The sequence below is a fragment of the Toxotes jaculatrix genome, chromosome 8, assembly GCF_017976425.1.
Source record: "Toxotes jaculatrix isolate fToxJac2 chromosome 8, fToxJac2.pri, whole genome shotgun sequence".
Taxonomy (NCBI): domain Eukaryota; kingdom Metazoa; phylum Chordata; class Actinopteri; family Toxotidae; genus Toxotes; species Toxotes jaculatrix.
Window position 1 is genome coordinate 16,364,917 of NC_054401.1, and position 16,610 is coordinate 16,381,526.

At 38.7% G+C, this 16,610-nt stretch overlaps 2 protein-coding genes across 4 annotated transcripts in view; both read left to right on the top strand.

Moving 5' to 3' along the window:
* Positions 1-1,940: 1,940 nt before the first annotated feature.
* Positions 1,941-11,679, top strand: LOC121186548 (transcription factor E2F3-like). Of its 2 annotated transcripts, none has more exons than XM_041045315.1 (8): positions 1,941-2,432; positions 4,740-4,857; positions 6,151-6,281; positions 6,402-6,490; positions 7,255-7,413; positions 7,690-7,804; positions 8,532-8,673; positions 9,370-11,679. In XM_041045315.1, the coding sequence occupies exons 1-8, from the start codon at positions 2,151-2,153 to the stop codon at positions 9,660-9,662; spliced, it is 1,329 nt and encodes a 442-aa protein (XP_040901249.1). In that variant the 5' UTR covers positions 1,941-2,150; the 3' UTR covers positions 9,663-11,679. The 2 variants fall into 2 exon arrangements, with proteins under 2 accessions (XP_040901249.1, XP_040901250.1); XM_041045316.1 differs by lacking the exon at positions 1,941-2,432 and adding an exon at positions 2,681-2,782.
* Positions 11,680-14,748: 3,069 nt separating this feature from the next.
* The window catches only part of cdkal1 (CDK5 regulatory subunit associated protein 1-like 1), a 221,321-nt gene continuing 219,459 nt past the window's right edge, over positions 14,749-16,610 (top strand). For both annotated transcript variants that reach the window (XM_041045092.1, XM_041045093.1), the window contains exons 1-2: positions 14,749-14,881; positions 15,798-15,961. In XM_041045092.1, coding sequence (XP_040901026.1) covers positions 15,804-15,961 — 158 coding nt within the window. In that variant the 5' untranslated portion in view covers positions 14,749-14,881; positions 15,798-15,803. The remainder of the gene's footprint in view (positions 14,882-15,797; positions 15,962-16,610) is intronic.

The window sequence follows — 16,610 nt, forward strand, 5'->3', positions numbered from 1 at the left end:
CATAATACCACCACAATTAATCTATTTAAGGGATAAACAGTGCATACTGAGATTTTTGTCATGTTGGTTACTATAATAGCAATACACAAAGTGTTATATGGCCTGAGAAACCAGTACCACACGTTATGTAAGTAGTAGAAATATTCAAATCCCTTACTGAAGTAAAAGATGAAGTATCACAACATAAAATACATTCCTTTACAAATCCTCCATTCAAAATCTTGTGCTGATAAGACAATGTACTTAAAGCATGAAACATATGCAGAATGGTTCTTTCCATGTGATTATATTATTACATATGTTGTATTATTGTTATTGTAATTCATGCACTGATGTGTAAACAGCATTTTAATTTTCTGGTGGGTCAAAGTAGATATTACTTAAACTACTTTATATACTGTTGTGTAGTTATTGTATAAACATACATCGTATTTTTGAAGATGAACACATTTTATATAGAAGATCCTAATCTACAAAGTAACAAGTAATTATGGCTGTCAAATAAGCCATAATTACTTGGAGTTAAGAGTACAATATTTCCCTCTGAAAAATAGTTGACTAGAAGTATTATGTATAAATGGAAACATCTGAGGAAGGTATAAATACATCAGAATTGTACTTAAGTATAGTACTTGAATGAATGTACTTAATTCCACCATTATATGCAAATCTTTATTGGTAAAGATACATTAACATGTAAACTTACAAATACCTATGCCATTGGTTTATAGAATCTGTCAGCAAATTAAGGAAAGTTTCCCACTATGTGGAGATATGTAAAGACAGTGAAACCATAAGTAAAACTATAATTTTTGGCAAACATTGAACTTTTAGTTAGTTGTATTTTGTGATCTTCTGTTAATCAAGTCACTGCAGGCCTACTCCTACAATGTATATTTGGGTTAGATACAACACCCATCAGGGCTAAGCTATTCTCAATGATGAGACTATTTGTACATGTTATCAACATCATGTTGAGGCAGAGAGGTAAGGTTTGCTTTGAGTCCAATAATGTAGGCAATATGTGTGGAAAATTATAAGCACTGACCAGAAACAAAGAAGCACAAAACAAATAGCTTTGCAAATACAAAATAAAAAACATACTCTGTATGATATAAGAAAGGGCTTATGGGCCAAAGAGCATGCAAAGAAAATGATGCTCTAAAACAAACGTGATGCCGCACAATATCAAAATTCAAATTGAGCCACCTTTTAGGCAAAAAAGGGGAAGCTGCATTTTGTATTTTATTTTATCTTTTAATCTGTATCAAGTATTGTCACCACTTTTTAATTAACTGGTTTTACCAGCTCACACTGATCAGACCAATCACAGCAACCTGTTGAAGGAAGTCAGTGTTTAATTCTCAACGATGATTGTCATTGCCATCTAAAGGCTCACAAAAATCAAGTCGAAAAATGAGGAACAATATTGTTTCAGTGGCTACAAAATCTTTTAGTTTATCCTGCAGTAAACTTAAGAACCGACAAAAATCGAATGGCATTAATTTTCCATATAAGAAGATAAATAGTAAATCAAATAGTAGCAAACTAACGTAAAATGTATGGCGAGTAGATCTTAAATTGCCGCGTTTTGTCAGTACATAGTCGTGTTTTCTGTTCTGTCGTACATTTACCACTTCACTGTCTCCTCAGCACAATTGGTCACTTGCGCCACTTAGCGTCCTGTCAGGGAATACGCAAGGCGTGACCCGTGACGTCGCCTGTTTACAACTGCCAATGAACACGTGGCGCACTGAGTCGTGAGCTGTCATTGGTCAATACGGCAGTGAAGGGGGTGGGGAATCTTTTCTGAAGAACCAATAGTGTCTGACATGCAAATTCCGTTTGAAAATTTCCCGGGAAATCTGAGTTTCGCGGGAGGGCTCTTGAGCGCGTAAACCGTATCCCTTCATTCATCAGGCCGTTTCCTGAAGCCATTTCTAGACGGGAGAAACGAGAGTTGCGCTACTTTTTAATCCGTTGCATCTGCCTAAATGCACTTTCATAAAGAAAAATACTTTACAAAAGTCGATGAATCAGACTCTCATCTTTACTTTGGTCTGATTATTTTTGTAATTGTTGCGGCGGATTAGCAGCCATACGGGCTTGAAAGTACAGAGACAAGAAAGGGGTTACCCCGAATACGCAAGATGAGAAGAGGGATCTCCTCGGCTCCGGACAAAGTGATTTTAGCAGGGGTTGGGGGCTCTCCTCTGGACAATAATATAATTTTAACAGCTCTTTCGGATCGTTTAAACCCCGGACAATCCAACGCTACGTATATCCAAATAATAACCACCTCACCGCCTTGCAACGTTACACAGACATCAAATGTGTGTTTTTCCGAGCCTCAGATAAACAACATTTATACAACTCCACAACAAGCTGCAGCAAACGGAGCAGGACAACGACCCGCTCTGGGAAGACCGCCGGTAATAATCTGCACAGCTCGTTTGAGCACATTTGGCTTGCTACAACTAGCCTCAAACACGACAAAATGTTAGCCTGCTAGGTTAGCCGAGCTTGTTGTTCGGGCAGCTAACGTTAGCTACTTAGCCAGGGCATTCCCACGACTCAACCTAGCGAGGTGGCTAACTAACTACCGCTAGCTAAGTTATCCAAGTGGGCTGGTTAAGTGGTTTGTTGACTGCAGAGAAGCAAATGGCGAGTTTAAGTTAGTTTTGCGTTTACAGAAAGGCAGTCCTGTCATCTAATAGCGTGCTATGCTAACTTCATGGTGCTTTTGAGTCCGCTTCACCCTCGCAGGCAGATGGAAATATTGGTAAGAGATGAGTAACGTTAGCGGTGGCCTAGTGGCTGCTGTTTGTGTCTTAATTTGGGGGTTGGGGGATTTGTTAGGTAGCTTGGCTCTTAGTTAGCTCATTTTTTCGCTTTCTAACAAGACACGAGTTGCTAAACTCGCAAAGACGTGGGCATAGCTAAAGGCTTCCTTCAGCTTTGAAACTGCTCGGTAGATATTTCTCCCAGTCGTCTCTGAAGATGCAAGCCAACTTGGATGAAGCTTGAAAATATGTTAGCTTTCTATGCTAGTAGCAGTATTGATTATTAGAGGACAACATTACTCGTTGTCGGTCTTGACCTTAATTTTGCACAAATGTCTTGTGTTCATCTTTTGTAAATAAAGTGTAACGTTATGGTGCTTTTCATGCCAAGTAAAGTGAAACTTGAGTTTGTTGCTTTAGTGCTGATGCACATTTCCTATATTGTCAACATGCATAAACCACACAAAATAGTTTCAGCAGCAATCAGGGTGTTGGTTTGTTCCTGGCTATTCATCTTTCATGAACTAAACCAGTCTGTGTATTTTCAGACTGAAGCCATGACCAGGCAGGGGGTGAGGGGAGCTGCTTGCTGATATAAAATGGCTGACATTTTGACTGTCAACAGAGGACATATTATTCTTTCTCATACTAGGGCTAGTTAAAGTAAGACAGTCTTAAAGATGGGTTTAACTATGATTAAAATGGTTTCTATTTGCTGAGGGCAAATTGACTTCTCCCCTAGCAGGGGTTTTTAGAGGGAAATGCAGTAGAGCAGCACTCTGTCACTGGGGTGTTGCTCAAAGACACTAAAACAGGGTGGATTCTTGCCAGCATCAAAATCTAAGGGTTGAAGAGACTATTCACTACGGCACGTAACAGTGGTGATGACCAGAATGCCGATTTAGGCTGGCAATAGAAAAAGTATTCAGTTTTTCACTGCAGAAACGGCACAAAATTGGTTCACAAATGCTTATGTTAGGCATTTCAGCATTTGCAGTATAAATGATTCGGGATGCTTAACACATAAATCAACTTAAAGGTTGTGTTAAATACTATAGGCAGTCATTTTTAAATCTGTACTGCTGCTGAAATCAAAGGTGGTGAACATACTTTGTCAAGTTAAACGTGTAACTTGGCAGAAGTGTATTTTTTTTTTTTTTTAATGGTTTCTCAAAAATTGATTTTGTGACAGGTTTAACACTGAAGACCAGTAGCTTTGAAGTGAAGATGAACATAGACATTGGACATCAAACACACCATAAGCTCACAAATGGCTGTTGAGCTTGCTTTGGCAGTGATAACATTATTATTTGGATTTGATTAATGGGTAAATAGGGTGCGGAAAATAACTTGACATTCTTACACAATAGGTTGGGATTTCCTTTAAGCAATATTTGAAGAGCCTTGGTACAACAGGAAAATGACTTGATCCTTCCCTTTAGTCATGGGGTCATGTGGTCTGAGTATACTCTTGTTAATGTACTTGTATTGGTGTTCTTTGCCACTACTCTGCAGCTCTGTGGTCAGACCCATAGAGGTGACTCAGACTGAAGCGGTGTGCTTTGCCTTGGTCAGACAGCTCCGAAAAGAAGAAATTCAGCAACTGGTTTTGTGACACATCATTAGACACAAGGCAAAGTGTATTAAAACTGACACAGTTTCTCCATGTTATGTTGGTATTTTGATCAAAAACATCCTGCAGCTTGGCAGATTTTTTGGTGGTGTCCTCACTGCCCCACCAATGTGTAAAATACGCTGTGGGTGTCAGACCTTAAATGGAAAAGGCTGCGACGGACAACGTTCACCTCAGTTTGGTGATCAAAGTGTGCTTTCTTTATCAAACAGCTGCTAAATGTTTTCTTCATTGCTTGTGAAGTGGCTTCAGAGACGTCTGATACCTGCCAGACAACCAAAACACAGATATCTGCTTTTAACAATATCTTTTTGTCCTTCTAGGCAAAAAGGCGACTGGCGCTCGATGATTCAGACCATCAGTATCAGTCAGAACCAGCCAAAACTCCGAGAGGCAGAGGGGCCGCAGTGACCAATGGGGCACGGCTAAAGACACCCAGAAGTAAGAAGCAGAAGGCTAAGTAGCCTTTTGACATCCATTCAGTACATTCAATCCAGATTGAATGTACCCGTACCCTAACCCTAACCCTGTGTTAGAAATGGGCCACACTGAGTTTCAAACACAGGAACAGTCTAGATGTGGCTTCTTTCTATATATTCACTGAGCTGAACACATTGGACAATGTTAATGCTGTAGACATAATCATCAAAGGTTAAATAAACACATGATCACTCTTAAGTGAAAGAGAGTTTAACACAGCCCTTTACCAGGGCCTTGACTCATTTTGTGTGAGAATAGCAGGCCTTCAGAATCAATGATCTCAAAAGTACTTTTCCTTTCCATTAAACACAGCACACAAATTCACCATAACACTATCAACTGCTGAGTAGTAGCATCAACACTTAGTAGCTGGTGATTTATATGCTCTTGGTATATTGGTAGTAGTTTTAAAATGAATTTTGTCATATGTGTTTGCTGAAGCTTTAAGTAAAAAAAAAAAAATCTCTTGTGTATAAGTGACATGTCACACCACAAAGTATTAAAGTAGTAACAATTCTAATCTTTTTTACTTTCTGCATTCGTGTCCTGCTCGGTTTGTTGAAGTCGGATATAATTGGACAGAAACAAAACCTGTAGATTAGTTGTTGTGTTCATTTTGTATGGCCAGCAACCACATTACAGTAGTGCGATATACTGTAGATTCCAGCCACAGGATGCTTTGGAGAGTGAGGCAGGACGTCTGCTGTTCTTCTCCCTAAAATACTTTAACACTGTGATGAGAGGAACTGATACCATCAGCACACAGCTATTGATGATGAAATACAAGTCTAGCTGTTAAATATAACTTTATACTTCATGTAAAATGTTTCTAGCCGGCGATGATTAAACCTTAGGTTAACATCAACCCATTACTTGACTGGTAGTGTAGCCTTTGAGCCCCCCTTTATCTAAATCACACTTCCCCAGCTGATTATGATTGATTGAGTCATTTGCCTCTGACATTTTCAGACTGCAAAGAAAAAACAGTTTGATTTCCCAACAGTGTGATGTACTTTAACTATTAAACCTTTAAATGTAGTTGAGTACAAAAATTCCCAAAATGACCACAAAGTTGAAACTATATATTTTTAGACTCAGTCACAGCACAAAATTGGATGTAAGCTTTATTCAGGTATGTTTCAAGGGATCTTTCAGTCTCAGTTTCCTTGCAAAAATTAAATATCAAGTATAATGCTGAAATACTTTTTCCTTCCCCTTGGTTTCTCTGTTCCTGCTGCTTCTCCTTCTCCACAGCGCCCAAATCTCCACCCGAGAAGACGCGGTACGACACCTCCCTGGGCCTGTTAACAAAGAAGTTTGTGGATCTTCTTGCTCAGTCTTCTGATGGCGTCTTGGACCTCAACCTCGCGGCTGAAACTTTGCAGGTACTTTTTATCTCCCAATGTATCTGTTCCGTGCATCCAAAATGAATACTGTCAGGGATTTTTTTTAGTTGATGGTAATTTATGTAGTTAAATCTAAAGATCTGTATTCTCTGCTTTCAGGTACAGAAAAGGCGGCTGTATGATATCACCAACGTACTAGAAGGCATTCACCTCATCAAGAAGAAATCAAAGAACAACATTCAGTGGATGTAAGTGGTTATTTCTCTCACCTGATCATGCAAATACTTAGTTTTCTACTTTTTAAAAAAATGTTTTGTTTTACCTGTGCACACAGTCACCCACTAAAATTTATGACACCATGTTACATTTTCCAGTTCTTCAGGTTCCTCCATTTTTCGTCCTCCTCCATCTTTGCTCCTTTTCTGCCCAGGACAGTTTCTATTTCCCTCTTTCTTTCCAAAGTTTGTGCTTTTATTTCTGTAAACTCTATCCCCCAACACACATACACAACACAGCTAAATGCGGACAGTTTGATCAAACTGCTGTACAAATAAAGAAGCATTGTTTCTGTCACATAAACAGTAACTGAGCAGAGTCGTGTGTATGTAGTTTTGGCTTTTAAAGCCTCAGAAAATCTACGAGTTGATCTTGGATTGTTGTAGCAAAAGTGTTATGAATGGTTTTGTCCAGTAAATAGGTCGAGGGTGTTCCTTTGCCTGTGCAGCACAGGAAGGCAGGTTGCTGCATGTAAGCTGTTGCCACATCAAAGTATGAGGATACCTGACTGTGCTACACTCTACTTTGCAAATTTAATTATATCGTAGTTTGTTCATTAATCACTAAGAGCACATGCAGTTTAGGAACAGGCCTCAAATTACCTGTGCTATGAATGCATTTAAAGGAAAACTGAGATTAGACACATCTTTTGCACTGCTATCGCACTGAATATTTGAAACCATGAATATGACAGCACTAAGTCTTTCTACTCTCTTCAATCCTTTCTCACTCTTAGGGGCTGCAGTCTGTTAGAAGTAGAGGGAGCTTTGAGCCAGAGACAAAGGCTGACAGCGGAAGTCTCTGCGCTGGGAGAAGAAGAGCAGAGACTTGAACAACTTATCCAGCGATGCAGCCTGGATATGAGACACATGAGCGAGTTGCCAAGCAACCAGAAATATCCTTTTGTCGTTAGTTGACATGTAGTTCAAAAGTTAAAATGATTCTTACAGTACTGTATGTGAAACTCGGTAGCAGATGTGCGAGGTTTCATCTTCCTACTCTTTGTCTTTAGAGAACACCTTTTTAATTAACTCATCTAGCTTACAACAGCATGTGCAGAGCCATGGTGCTGCAGTCACCTCAGCAGTTTGGATGTTTGTCTTCATGCAGTGAGCATTTTCAGGCTTGTACTGACATTGTGGTGTTATTTCTTTAACCTTTTCTTCTTCACATATGCCTATGTCACATACCAAGACATCAAACAGCTGGGCAATCTCAGAGACCAGACCGTCATTGTCGTCAAAGCTCCCACAGACACCAAACTAGAAGTACCAGACCCTGATGAGGTGTGTATACTCGCACAAACACGTCGCCAACATAAGCTGGATTAGTCATTGTTGTCTTGATGAAACATCTGCTTCTAGCTCACTTGTCATACAACCTGTGACTTGAATTTCATTTAAAGAAACAGTTGGACATTTGGGATAAGTCACTTTCCGTCTTGCTTATCCAGAGAATATTAGTCGTTTAAGCTTTAAATAAAGTGTTGGGATGTGCCTGGGACATGCTATGCTGGAGTAATAATCCTGTCTGAATGGGATTTATAGCAAAGTGATTCAGCTGGTTCTCCCAGCTTCCAGTTTTTATACGAAGCAGACAAACCTGTTCCAGACCTAACCCTGGGTTTGATGTAGATACCGACATAAAATTATGTCTGACTTGGAGAAAGATACTAAACAATTGTTTTTTTTCCAAGTGTTGGCAAAAAAGTGGTTTCTAAGTTAAAAAAAAAAAAACAAACAAAACAAAACTCAGTACTTCACAAAACTTGTGTGGAATGTGAACTTTAAAGACACAGCAATTCCTCTGACATCAGTGAACCAGGTTTGGTTGCTGTTAGTTAATTCACCCTCTTAGAATTGGTTTTACTGATTTAATTTACCTTTACAATACATTTGGGGATGACGTCTCAGTAACCAAAGCTGTCACATGGTCTATAGTCTTATCAAGTGGAGTTCTTTCAGTTCAGTTCTGATTTGAACTGATGGAGCTAATTTTCCTCTCCTCTTCCAGAGTTTATCCATCCATCTGACCAGCACCAAAGGTCCTATCGAAGTCCTGCTGTGCCCAGATGAGGAGAATGACCCCAGGAGTCCTGTGAAAAATAGCAACACGGACATCAATGGGAACTCTCCTTTCCTCAAAGTCATTCATGGTTTGTTTCAGATAAGCACAGGCATGCAGCAGAGTTTTAGAGTTTTACGTGTAGAGGTTTATTTGAGTTTGCTTAATCTTTCTCTTTGAAGATAAGGAAACAATTTAGTTAAGGCTTACATATATATGTAAATTCTAAGAAAGGTAGTCTGAGACATTTTTGCAAAGCATAGTAATTCCTGTGCAGAATTTCCTTCAGTGTTTTCACTACAAACACAAATGTCTATAATGTTGGGAAAGTTCTCTGGGCTTGAAAATGCATGAAAACCACTGCCTTGCTTATTGGCATCTGTTCTTTACTAGAATGGACAAAAAAAGGAAATATATTAGTGAAAAAAGATGAAAGTTAAGTGTGCAACACTTTGGAAACCTGGTAGTAGAATAACATTTGTGGTGACCCCCCCTGTTTCCAGTTTTGCAGCTCCAACCTGGCTGATTAACAGTTAACCCAAACTGTTTGACAAAAAACTTACTTGTGTCCATGGCACTGTTGGTTTAAAGCCCTGATTCATTGATACAACTAAAGGAAACATAACATCTGTGATTAGACCCAGAATTATGTTTTTGATCTGCTTTGAAGTAAGGTCTTCAGTACAACAAGCACCATAACACTGGTTAACGTAGCTATTTAGTTGCCTTACAAAAGCCTGTTGGCCATGTAGTGATACTCACTAGCTGACTCCATTTTCTTTCACAGATACCAGCTGCACGACCACTTCTCCCGCTTCCTCCCTGGTTCCTCCTTCCTCCTCTTCAGCTGTCTCTGTTACGACACTCTCCCCCATTTCGTCCCCATACACCAGTCTCCTCCAGCAGACAGAAGACCAGATCCCTTCGTCCTTGGGGCCTTTCCTAAACCTTGGGCCTCCTCTTCTGGACCAAGATGACTACCTTTTAGGTTTGGCAGATGACCAGGGAATCAGCGATTTGTTTGAAGCCTATGACTTTGATAAAATGCCCTCCTGCCTGGATGACCTCCTGTGCAGCTAGCATTAGCTAGCAGAAGTTCAGTTTGAGTGCATGCGAGAGGGATGGAGAATCAGCAAGGGTTTCGATGCCTGTGACTGACTTTAGTTAGTGGAAGCCAATTTTAAATAGAGAGGAAACATTGAGGGCTTTTCTGGTCCCAGTGGGACTAAATGCCATGTTCTTTCATGGTGTGAGAGATGAATGGCCTTGAATGATTTCACACAAAGACACGACTGGTCAGTGAGCAGACATAACCATTGCTCCTCGTCTCAGGCTATGTAAGGCCTACAGTGTAGCTGAGCGTTGGGGGACATATGAAAGCCTTTGCTGTCTGTTTGGTTAAGCGTAAACGGTGAGCGGGGAAGGATATCCACCTCTCTGTGTGGTGCTGTCACTGCACAGAGAACAGCTTGAAAACAGCCTCACATCACCTGGCATTAACACACATCCTGGGTGATTGGGTTTAGCACAAAATTCAAATGAAAATGCACATGAGGAGCACAGATACAGTCGCCCGAAACCGTCGGTAAAGTGCTCAAAAGCGGAGTGTTGTTTGCCATTAAATCATGAAGGATGCTTCAAATATGAGGATTTGACAGGCCTGTAAATCTGTGTTTCGGCAAGGGAGAGGATAAACTGATCCGCTATCCGTTCTTAGTGACGCATTTTCTTTTCTGTTGTCCAAATTCATCCAGGTAATCCATCCTGAGACATATCCATACGTTTAAAGGAGTGTTAATGCCAGGTGTTTCGAGGCAGAGGAGATACTGAAGAATTCTTAATGATTGCTTTCTATTACACCAATGATCTGTGATTGAATGCTCAGACTGGTGACTGTTTTGTGGGATTTTTTTTTTCTGTGTTAAAATGTAGAGCATTTTAAAAATTAAAATAAATATAAAAAGAAAACAGGGCAATTTTGGTGCACAGTATCCATGACCACAGTGGTTGTGAATTTACGGTTAGGTTAGGCTAGGCTGAGGCTTTGGTCACCTGTCTTGTTTCTGTGGCTGCTCAGACACCTGCCAGGTTATTCTATTGTATATTCAGGCTTCTAATAATAAAGTTACTAGGAGTATGAGGATTTATTACATTTAAGCGCCATTTAGGTGATTTGAGAGTGGCATGAATGACTGTTGTTGGTGTGCCCCCGAGTTAATTTTCAAATTTAAAGTAAACTGTAAAATAGCAATGGAAAATAATAGAGGGGTGTTCTCTAAATACTCTTAAAGAAGACTGGCATACAGTCTTTTATAACCTGATCAGCGTGTCATCTGCTGCTCGATGGGTCAGCCTCATATTTTTTTTTTTTTTACAGTGCAATGACAAACGCAAAAATGCTCAACATGTAAAAAAAACCCCTGATGTTTAATCTTACATAACCCAGAAATTTTTCTTTTGTCGATAACAGAGCCCTGAAAAGCCATCTGCCCTGGGTAATGTGGGGTTGAACAAAAACACCTGATGTAGCCGTATAAGTCTGGCCTGGTAGGACACAGGATGTGCAAACTTGAAAATCATCTCTCTTATTGATGCTTTGTGAATTCAGGACAGAAACTCCCTCTTTCTCGCTGCTTTTCACTTGTCGCTTCCATCATCATCAGCAGATGCTGCCATAACAAAACTTCCCCTAATGCCTCCTCAGTTAGACTGTGTGCTGTGAAATTATACTGTGGTTTGAACTTATCAGAAAATGTTTGACTTTGAACCACTCAATGGACACTGCCTACTCAGTGTGTACTGAAAGCAGTGTAGGAGACAGGATAGGTGATTATTAGTCTTTTTAGGTTTAATAAGTGTTGAATTTTAATGGATTTTAATACTGTAGAAATAACTAATAATATCATGGTCACCTAAGCAACAAAGGACCAGATATCCACCAATTGACGCTGCAGCATGTAATGAAGGGCTTATTTTCTGCTGTAACAGGATATTGGAAAAAAATTAGAAAAAAGAAAAAATGATTAAAAAAAAAAAACTGAAGACCTTGGTTGTAATTTAAGCAAATTCAGTGCAGCCAAGTCTTGGTGTTGTGTTGTCTAGGTGCCACTGAATCTTTAAACAGTGGTTAATCAAGAAAAGCTTGAGGACGTGGTGAAATAAAAGCTGTAGGGATGTGATTTTTCTTTTCCCTCTAGGTATTTGAAACAGTTGCTGTTTACTTGTAATAGCTTTTTCTGTTTGATTACATCCCTGATAATAACAGAAAGCAAACATCTTGTCTGAAACCCAAGCTTTTAAACTAAGAGAAACCTGCGGCTGCAGGAAATATTGCTGCTGTTTGTGTTCACTTCTCCCCGACCTGATTGATGTGCGCTTGAGTCATTGCGTGTGCAGCATGTGTGAGTTAATGTCAAAGATCGAGCTTGCTAAAGAGTAAGCCTGCCATGTGTAAATTGATGTACAGTTTTCTAAAATTTTCAGTGCACAAGGTACTGTAGGCTACCTCTCACTTAATGTTTAACTGTAGTACTAGGGCATAGAGGTAAATGCCATAGTGTGTATGAGTCTTTAAATTCCCCTTTGTCATAGAAATTACCCTTACATCATTTAGGTGTGATATTTGATATTACATGGCACTTTTGTCTTTTGAGGTGTGCCAGATTCCACTCATACCCTGATACAATAATGAGTATAGTTTTGCTCTTAAAGCGGTCTCATGCTGTCACATCCTAAATTTCAATACTGGGGTGCACATTTGATGGATAGTTAAGCGGACAAATGTATTGCAATATTTTTTTTTGTTTGTTTCTTTTTTTTGTTTTGGATTTTTTCTATAAGTTATTTAGTTCTTTTGTCAGTGTGTTTTTTTTTTTTTTTTTTTGCTTTGTAAAATGCAGATCAACTCTTAGGCCCAAAATGTAGTACACATTCAATAATGCATGCAGGCATTCATTCACAGTTAGCCTATCATCCCTATATTGGTCATTACAAGACATTGCCTGCATGTCTGTACATGCCACTGAACCAGGATCAAGGACTTGTCCTCTGCTGAAGTGCATTGGGAGCTTTGGTTCTGTGACACTGTGTGTCCATTTTAGTTTTGGAATGATGTGAGGGAGTCTTTGACACTTTTTTCTTTTCGGCTATGTTCACTTTCACAGAGAGTTTACTTCTTAAATCTGTTAAAACCTGTTCAGTTTTCACTTTGTAAAGTCAAAACCCAATTGTTAATTCAAACCTCATCCATTCAGTTGAGGAGAAAATACAGTTTCTAAGTCGGCAGAAATATTATAAGTGAATGAAATTTGACATAAATGCACAGAAATGCTCTGATTCACAAAACACAATTTCCCTATAGGCGTATTTATATCAGTGTATTTTATATGTATTTATGGAAAAGTCGAGCTCAATTTCTTCCCCCAGTTTGGTTCACTAACCACAGTTGTGCTATTTTCCAATTTAATTTACATAGGCAATTAAATTTTCCTCCATCAATTACAAGCGACCAGAATCTGGTCACAATATTTTATCCACTTTTATGTGATGGAAACATGAATTTTGGAAAGATTGTACCTTTCCATGGGTTTCTAATGGAATGTTAAAGATTGTAATGCACTGCTAATGTTAGTTAGCTAGTGAGTCTATAAATGTGTAATGGGTGACTCTTAAAACTGCAGCTCCTTTATTTCTGATGTGTGATTCTGATGTGTGATTCGACCTTGCAGAAAGTTATCATTAGGCTAAATGTGGTGTTAACTATTGAAACAGCACTGTTTTTCCTGCTATTTTCCTACAGTTATTCTTAAGCTGTTACCAAATACAATGTACTGATCCATAAATAATCTGTAATGGTTGTGTGAAAAGTAAACTCTTTGATGGGAAAGAATTGACTATAAAATTATGATATTGATGCCTGTTTCCACTGATTACAGAGAAAAACATTACTTTTTTTGTAATTCGAGCTCATGGGTGAAAGTATTGGTGTGCTGTTGAATGTTTAAGGTAACTAATTTGATGTTTTTGATGTATGTTATTCAGTTATATAAACTTTCTTTAACATCTGTTAAATAAGGAATTTGAGTTGTACTTGTTTGGTGGGTTGGGGTGGGAGGGTAAATGGATTTGTTTTTGTACTTTGGGAGTTTGTAATTGAAAATTTGAATAAAGACAATAAAGAAATTAATGTTTTGTTTATAACGTCTGTACTTAATGTCAAAGATCAAGAGAGATAAGAGATAAGGTAAATCTTTGTCATTGCACAATCATACTTTGTACAAAAGTACAATGAAATTGAAATACTGTCCCACATCAGTGCAAAAAAAATGTGTTCAAATCACAGTATAACAGAATAAAATATGTTCAGAATAAAATATACAAGCTTTCTAAAGAGTAAGCCTGCCATGTGTAAACGGATTTTCTAAATCTTTCAGTGCGCAAGGTGCTGTAGGCTACCTCTCACTTAATGTTTGACTATAGTAATAGGGCATAGAGGTAAATGCCATAGTGTGTATGAGTCTTTGAATTCCCCTTTGTCATAGACAGTACTTTATGAGTATACCTTTATTCTAAAACCAGTATCATGCTGTCACATCTTAAATTTGAATACTAGGGTGCCCATTTGATGGACTGTTAAGTGGACAAATGTAATTATTTTAATGTAAATATTTTTTTCTTTATTTGGGGGATATTTTTTTGGCATTTTGTAAAATGCAGAGCATCTCTTAGACCCAAAAAGCAGTACACAGCTTATCATCCCTTTACTGCTCATTAGGAGACATTGCCTGCATGTCTGTACAAGATCAGGGACATGGTTGTAGTGTGTAGGGAGCTTAGCTTCTGTAACACTGTGTGGCCGTTTTCGTATGATGTGAGAGAGTCTTTGACACTTTTGCTATTCGGCTATGTTCACTTCCACAGAGAGTTTGCCTCTTAAGCAAATAATATTAACAATATTACAGTAATATTTTGTTTATGATTTGTCCTTAGGGATTACTTTACAGTGCAGTGCTAAGTAAGAACAGGGAAAATCATCTGAGAACATATTGGTTGGCTGTACTCATAGAGTGCATTATAAGGCTGTACTGCTGACAGAAAATCTTTAAAGAGCGACAGTTTGTGCGAAAGACGCATGCGTCAAGTTTGTCCCTGTTTGCCTACCGTAGCTACGTACAAGTATGGCGGTCTGAGAGTTGTGGCAACTATGTTTTGATGGTGCAAATCATTTCTTTTTCATTTTCAAAACCGACTTTCCTTTAGAAATCGCGTTTATCTTAACTAATCACCACACTGTGACAAAGGTAAGGGACTTTTACTGCATTGTAAGGGGGCTGCCTGTCCAAAATTAGGTGCACGTGGGTAGGAGCTAGCTAATTAAGCTAGCCAAGCTAACAGCTAGCATGGCCATACCAAACAAATTTGAGCTCCGGGTTGCTACATTTCGGGTGTTTTTTGTTTTTATCAGTCAGCTTTAGGTAGTGCAAACCATCTAGCGCGTGCATGCAGTTATAGATGAAAGTCGGAAGAAAATACTGAAAACATAATAAATCTTAAACACAGCTAGTAAATGTCAATTTATACAGTTAAGAAGTAAAATTAACGCAGGTGTTACTTGTAATAATGTCGTCAACTTTATATGTAGTCAATGCCAACAGCAGCTGAGAACCTAGTAAGTAAGTAGTTGTGGTTTTCAGTGCCTTTGTCTTTGCAATATTAACTTCGCCAAATAATTGAATGCATATAAACGTCTCACAAATAGGGGTGATGGACCTACTTACATGGCTGTCTCAGGCAGTATCTAATATTTTACTGCCACTTACGTGTGGCCTGATCACCTTTTGTCTGGCATATTTCTACCCTGTAGCTGTAGCAAAGAAAGTTAGAGGAATGAGAAAGCACCAAGTAAGAAAGAGACTCAGATGAAAAGATGAGCTAAAAGCTTAATTAAGGTTGTTCTTCGTGACAGAATATAGTGATTATGAGTGATTATTTGATTGACACAAAATTGTCTGCAGTTATATTTAATCATTATGGATTAAAATGTCCAAAAAAATTCACTGGTTTGACCTTCTCAAATTTGTTCCTGTCTCATGGTTTTGGACTACTGGTTTGTGTAAAACAAAGCACTTGACAACTTTATCTAGGTCTTTCTGATGTTTTATACACCAAAGAGACTAGAATAATGCTGTGCTGACAGAGGCTCTGTTTGATTTTCAGGTCATCATGCCGTCCACCTGTGACTCTCTGATTGAAGACATTGAAGACATGGTATCTTCTAGTGACCCCACTCCTCACGAGAGACAGTCTGCTAGAAAGAGTATCGTACCGAGGTCCAGGAAGAAAAAAGAACTTCTGAGCAATGAAGAGCTCCAAGCTGACAGGTCGGCAAAATGTTTGATATAGTGGTACAGTGATTGATACTAGATAGTAGTTTATTGGTATATTGCTTCTGTATACAGTTTGTTTTAGGCCAGTGATGGGTAAGTACATATAATTGGACATTTTGGCATGCCATAGGAGGAAAAGGGCAGCTGTAATTGATAACATTAAAAGGGACTGCATTCCATTGAGGTGAGCTATTTCCACAGTTCTGGTGTTGCTCATTTGTGGCTAACTTGTGTGGCTTACTGCACATGATGGAACTGAGAAATTTGTCTGTCTCCCAGAGGTCAGATAACTGCTGATTTTGCACTAGTCTTAATTTCTAGCTTTTCAGCTTTACTTAGATGGATTGTGATACATGTAGTGAATATGATCATTTGATCAGTTTAATCTTAGTCAGTTTAGTCAGTAATTGTCAAAGTCAAGTTCTGGTCCATTTTGTGTTCACACAGGCTTATTACAAATAAAGCAAGATGTGTATCAGATTATTTGGGCTGATAACTCATTCATTGGACTGTTGTGTTGATTGTCATCCTGTGTTGTAAGTGCCACATGGATCTGCTGAGGAAAACCATATTCCAGTGACAGGGATCAAGTCATACAGCACTTTACCGCTCTTTGTTTATATTTAACTTCTTTGGTGACACA

What these genes read in the sequence shown, in the direction of transcription:
- LOC121186548 (XM_041045315.1), top strand. Translation starts at nt 2,151, where the DNA reads ATGAGAAGAGGGATCTCCTCGGCTCCGGACAAAGTGATTTTAGCAGGG. An exon ending in CCGCTCTGGGAAGACCGCCG is followed by an intron (nt 2,433 to 4,739) that starts GTAATAATCTGC and finishes TTGTCCTTCTAG; the next exon opens with GCAAAAAGGCGACTGGCGCT. An exon ending in GAGTTGCCAAGCAACCAGAA is followed by an intron (nt 7,414 to 7,689) that starts ATATCCTTTTGT and finishes TTTCTTCTTCAC; the next exon opens with ATATGCCTATGTCACATACC.